The sequence below is a fragment of the Urocampus carinirostris genome, chromosome 13 (genome assembly GCF_059441175.1).
Source record: "Urocampus carinirostris isolate Australia breed hairy pipefish chromosome 13, RoL_Ucar_1.0, whole genome shotgun sequence".
In the NCBI taxonomy this organism is placed as follows: domain Eukaryota; kingdom Metazoa; phylum Chordata; class Actinopteri; order Syngnathiformes; family Syngnathidae; genus Urocampus; species Urocampus carinirostris.
Window position 1 is genome coordinate 24,533,676 of NC_142361.1, and position 6,014 is coordinate 24,539,689.

The following is a 6,014-nucleotide window of genomic DNA, read 5'->3' on the forward strand; positions in this document are numbered from 1 at the left end:
TGGTGACGTCCCTAAGCAGGTAAATGCATTTGCGGAGCTTATTAAAAGTAATATTAGGATAGGTGATATTTACAGGACAAAGTGGCAAATCAAAGTACTGTATAATCTGTCAAATAATCATTTTAATTATTAAAAGCAGGGTCCGTCGTTTGAGGTGCCCTTGCAAAGTTGAAAATTTTCTATATACAGGATAGTTCCTCTAATAATCAGCCCCATTCCTCGAACCTAATGTGTTTTGCCCCGAACAGCTCTGCTAAAAATAAGATAAAAGCTTATAGATGCAGTACAAAACAAAGCACAACGACTCTTGGAACTCAGTTGGGCTTTGTTAACACATACTTGACAGAGAAAATATTTCATAGAATAATATGCTCTATAAAGATAAATAAAGGTAAGTTAGATTCGATCTGCAACCTCAGTGGAAATGTTTAAATCTAAGCTTAAAACACACTTCTCTTCTATAGCATATGAATACCCTATATTTTATGTTGACAATATCTGTGTATTATTTGTAGGTTTTAGATCAGGGGATGGTGTAATAATAGTATGTGGTTTGCAATAATCTGTGGTCTGTGCAGCCCTTTGAGACTCTTTGTGATTAAGGGCTATACAAATAAACATGACTTGAGTTTTTAAGGACACCTCAAATGACAAAATCAAAGCTTTTTTGAAATCATCCCCGATAACCAGGTGAACCAAAGTTTCTTGCGGGGGTTAAGATCCCAAAAGAACCCGTGATAGGCAAAAAATCTGAAGTAGAAACCTTTATTATTCAACCATTGCCTATTTATCCTAATATCCTTTTCTTGTTTATCATAATTTTTCTCTTTCAAGTCTTTAATGTTTAAGATGAAGCTCCACGTCCAATCTCATTGTAAACAAATGTTTACTACGTTGTTCTCAATGGCATTAAAGGAAATTCTAATAATTCTCATTCTCCACACAGTATATTGAATATCAGCACCCAACCTATGAGTGGCCTCTCAATCATCCGCATGCCCCTACTCCACCGGTAAGAAGCCTTCTGTAAATTTACTCCCCCGACGATTCTGTGACTGACATAATGCATGCTGCTTAAAAATCGTCTTGAACAACTAGAATAAGAATTTGAAATTAGATTTCTTAATGGATCCATGAACGCTCAAGAAGCATTTATCTTACCAACGTCATTGCAGTAATTGTCTTATCATCTACTGCTGTCTAGCGGACATAAATTGACACTGCCACGTAACTAATTCTCCCCAATTCTGTTTCAGCAGTTTCACGAAGAAACAATGATGATGATGCCAGAAGGGGCCAAGTTACCCCATGTTGAAATGCCGTAAGTAAAACCTCAGCACCCTCTAAAGTATAAGAAAAGTCGGGAAAACTATTATCCTTACTTTTCTAGGGTTTTAAAGATGTTAACCCATCTATAAGTATTTTTAAAATGTTATTATTTTATTTATTTTACTATCATACCTCAACATTTTTATCTCCACAAGTACATCTTCTACAAAAGTGAAAATACTAAACTCACACGGAAAAAATAGTGAGTGAAAATTAAAGAAAAAAAATAGAACGAGCAGAATTATATTCCAATGACAAAAATAATATTTCAAATGTTTTTCTTGGACAATAAAAAAGTGCAATATCCTGGTTATAAGTGCAATACTCTGGTTTAAAGTGCTATGTGTAGGTTGTGTATAATTTTTCATTTTATTTTAGATGTGAATACTTTTTTTTTATTGTATACTTTTCCAACTGCAGTGCAATCCTAATTTCGTTGTGGTAACACAATGATAAAAAAAAGTGATTCTGATTCTTACAGAGCTGTTTGATATCAGATTTTATATTTCATGGTTCCTAATGTAGCTCGTATTAAATGTCGTGCGGTACGGCCCGGAGTACTGAATCTCCTTTATGGCGACTTCCGGTTTGACGACAGAGTGAAAACACTCTTCAGTTGTAAAACGGAATATCTGCACCAATATTCGTATATAGGAAATTAAACGATTTAAGTTTTAAACAGAACAAGTGGAAATTGCCACTGTTTGGGCAGTTTTAAAAAAACAATATTTTTTCATTATCAATATCTTGCTTTTGTTATTTATCTTTGATCCCCGCTGCGTTTTTGCGATTCTTCAAATATCAAACTCGACATAATTCCATGTGTTTCACAATAGAAACAAATTTCATTCCTCGATTAAATGTGTTGAATGAAGGACGCATATAGAACATTCATATTCCATTTGTGGTTTATTGCAAAACTTACACCTTCTATGTAGTATTTATCAACACGATAGAATAAGCAGTTGTAACTTTTGACCACTAGAGGGCGTCCTTGAATACACGAATCATTCAGTTGGCTGAAAGTTTTAACATTTAACAACGCGGGGCTTCATTTTATTGTAATTATTTAAGGTTATAGTTCAACCATTCAAATTCACAACTATGTAGCGATTATACGATTATCCTAATATCAATTTATTGAAATGATCGTGACTTTTTTTTTTTTTTTTTATCAATTATGGTTATTGACGCGGTTCAAAAGTTTAGGTTCAATTCCAGTCGTCGACTTACATTATTGCACCGGCTAAACAACATTCAGTTTGGTCACTGCGTCAACAAACCAGTAGTGGATGTCACTACTCTGCGCAAATTCACGTCAGAGGCTCCCAACGTGACTCGCGAGAATGGTGCGTTTGATGCAACCCTTCTTTAAAACCATTTCTTTCTTACTGCGACACGAAACGTTCACTTTATTTAACCACATTCTCGCATTCAAATATGCAAGAGTTTTGTTTGTATGTTTACTGTTCGTGCGCATGTAGCCTTCGTATCGACTGTCGCATGTTGACGTACGCATGTAGCCGTCGTATCGACTGTCGCATGTTGATGACGCAATCCAACGCTGGTGATGAATTATAAGTCAACAAAAATGTTTACTTACTGGGTTGCTGTAGATTCTCGAAAAGTCCTTAAAGGCAATCAAATTCATTATTCTAAAATGTAGGCCTTAATTGGCATTGAAATATATTAAATCCAATTTTCACAAGTCTTAAAAAAATGTTAGTAGAAAAAGTTGAGTAATATTTATCAATTTTCCAAATAATGCTTATTTATCACATTTAAAATTGGTCACGAACATCGTTTTACACTGGAGCAAAAGTCATGTTTTCATGCATCATGACTAAAATGCTTCATGAATGTAGCAGAAGAGTTCTTTGGAATTTGTAGTTATCTGCCAGTTTTGACTGAAAATCCATGAAGGATTATAAGCGTCCTTTAATTTAAAAAAAAAATAGTTTAGTTTTTTGTTGACTTGATCTTAAATTTGATTTCAAAGGACATCTAAAAAGTCTTAAAACGATTTGAATTTAACTTGCCTTAAGCTGTAGGAACCCTGAATTAAAAAATAAAATTAAAAAAGGCGATAACCAAATCCCCCCCTATCCAACCTCCAAAACGCTTAGTGCTTGAGGCGACACAAAGAACAGGGTGCGTCGTTTGAGATGTCCTTTAAAAGTTGTAATAAAATGTTTTCTCCATTAATTATGTGTTAACAATGCCTATCTGAGTTCAAAAAGCCCTTACGCTGTATTTTTCATGGAACCCATTCTTATACTTTAATCAGGCATTTTCTAAACATGAAAAAAACAAGTGTTTATGTAGTTTATAAATGTACGCAAATAATGTTACTCTGCCGCCATCTACTTGCTTAACAACATGATTGCAGCCTAAAGTCTTCAAATGTCCAACCTTTAAAGGTGAAGGACATTTGTTTTTGTGTTGTATGACAAATCCAAATATAATATGATCTTTAGATAAGGTGGTACTAAAAGAGTATCTTACATATTTGCAGGTGTATGGAATGTGTTTGTATTTTTGTTTATAGTCAAGTTAATTGATAAACTGTGGGATTTAAACCTCTATTACTTGGGTTCAGTTCGCCCACATGTGAAATAAAAAGACAGAAGTCTGAGTTCGGATAAGAGTGAGACTTTATTTTGCTTCTTGCAAGAAGGCCACCGGGCAAATGTGTGTTGTTAGTCATTGTTTGTTCTGCCTTTTTATGCAATTCCGGTCATGAGAGTGCAAGGATAATGACTAGAAAATCAATCATTGAAGACAGCTGGGTCATGAGTTTAAACACAATGAACGATGGTGACCTTCACACAGTGTGTGAAACAGGATATGACTTTTGAAAGGAAATTAGCTTCTTTAATTTCATAGACAATAGAGCTCTTGTTGGTGATAGGAATGAGTTTAGGGGTGTTGTAAAAGGCTAGTGGGATGTTTAGACGCGTTCTAAGGGTTGGGCAGGGCACCCGTATGATGCGACAGGGGTAAACCAGTGAAAGCTGTCCGGTCTTGCTGTTGAGCAGAAGAGTGTTGTGTCACCCTGACCCGAGTGACATGGCCGCTTTCTCGTGTCACGTTTCATCTGGAGGGACGAAAGCATGACTGACTTGGGTGCCGAGGTGCTTAATGTGTTTGGGCATTTGGGTTGGCCATGGTCCAAATTTTTTCGTGTTTTTTGCTACTTTTTCCCTTTTTTAAAATTTTCTTTGGTTTTGTATGTTTTTGTCTTGCTGTCGGTCACCCCTCTCGACGGATATGACCAGGGTAGATCCATAATTTCATCAGGATATATCAGTATGAGAACAACCCACCTCATTTAAACTCAAGCACAGATGGTTGGTGGCTGTTTTGCTATCTTGAGGAGACTTAACTAGACAATCATTGAAGACAGCACAGCATAGTTTAATTTACCCTACACAAACACTTGGATTTTTTTTGTTTTATAGAATATTCTGTTGTTTCTTGCACTGTTTTTCTACTGTCCAACATGTCGACATTTGAATAAAGAGAAAGAATTAAAAAAAAATCAGATTAATAGAAAAAAAGTGTCAGCCCTATAATTTCATTCTTTTCTTTGCGTTTTCATTCAGAAACTACACGGATCATTTCTCCCCTGCAAGGAAAGTCCAAGCACCCAAGTATGTCACAAAAACACAGTACCGTTGCATTCTTGATCAAAAAATAAACAGGTCTTGTTTTTCTTAGAAAAAAGAAACGCGAAAACCAAGAGGACACCGATGATAAAGTGTACATCAAGAAGCCTCCAAACGCCTTCATGATTTTCCGGAAAGAGCAAAGGGAAAATGTTATGGCGCAACTGAACATCCGCGATAGCGCCGTGGCTAATAAAGTGTTGGGTCACATGGTGAGTATCGGGAATGTTGTTTTACTCTCAACTGCGCGTCCCCCAAAAACTCAAGCGCGTGCATGTGCAGTGGAAATCCTTGTCGGCCAAAGAGCAAGAGAAGTACTACCAGCTCGCCGATGCCGAGAAACGCCTGCACACCCAACTGCACCCCAACTGGTCGTGCACGGACAATTACGTCAGTCCCCGCTCATCCGTGGATCTTTCCCGAGTGGAACCCACGCGCTAAATTGTGTGTTTTTGCAGGGAAGGAAAAGAAGGAAGCAACGGAGCAAAACGACTCCGTGAAGGAAATCCTCCATCTCTACGAAACTGCCGTATGGTCTTGGCGTTTGACTTCGAGTCAATCTGCAGCTTTATTATGTTAAAACGGGGACTTATTAAACATCGGCGCTAACGAAAGGAAGAAAAAAAGGGCATTTAAAAAAAAAAGTCATTTGTGCGTTGAGAGCTTTTACGGCTGCTCGTACTCTCGGACTTAATCGCTGTGTGAAACGAGGATTTTCCAAGGAACGTGAACAGGATTTTGAATAAGTTTGTCCACATGAATAAACGGATACATCTGTGAAAAATACAGTGACTTCTTTATTACTCCTTTTACAAACTTTATTTTGTACTTGAGAAAAAACAATGGCAATGTAAGATGTCCGAAAAGGAGGAAAGAAGCATATGCTTATTTAAATCGTATCCCTTCGACTTTAATAATTGTCTTTGGTGTATTTACATAATACAATAAGTAACTAATAACTAAAACTAAACTAAAAATGTGAGAGTTGGGCTGGATCTAGATGGTGTTAGCATGTAA

The 6,014-nt window shown here is 36.6% G+C and overlaps 1 protein-coding gene across 2 annotated transcripts in view; it reads left to right on the forward strand.

Moving 5' to 3' along the window:
* Nucleotides 1-5,783, forward strand: part of LOC148354143 (transcription factor 7-like 1-D) — a 10,211-nt gene extending 4,428 nt beyond the window's left edge. The window contains exons 2-8 of one of the 2 annotated variants that reach the window (XM_088351192.1): nucleotides 1-19; nucleotides 947-1,012; nucleotides 1,257-1,321; nucleotides 4,935-4,982; nucleotides 5,050-5,209; nucleotides 5,280-5,387; nucleotides 5,456-5,783. The exon at nucleotides 1-19 is cut by the window's left edge and continues 302 nt beyond it. In XM_088351192.1, coding sequence (XP_088207318.1) covers nucleotides 1-19; nucleotides 947-1,012; nucleotides 1,257-1,321; nucleotides 4,935-4,982; nucleotides 5,050-5,209; nucleotides 5,280-5,387; nucleotides 5,456-5,497 — 508 coding nt within the window. In that variant the 3' untranslated portion in view covers nucleotides 5,498-5,783. The remainder of the gene's footprint in view (nucleotides 20-946; nucleotides 1,013-1,256; nucleotides 1,322-4,934; nucleotides 4,983-5,049; nucleotides 5,210-5,279; nucleotides 5,388-5,455) is intronic. The other variant, XM_088351193.1, reaches the window with a different exon arrangement.
* Nucleotides 5,784-6,014: the final 231 nt, after the last annotated feature.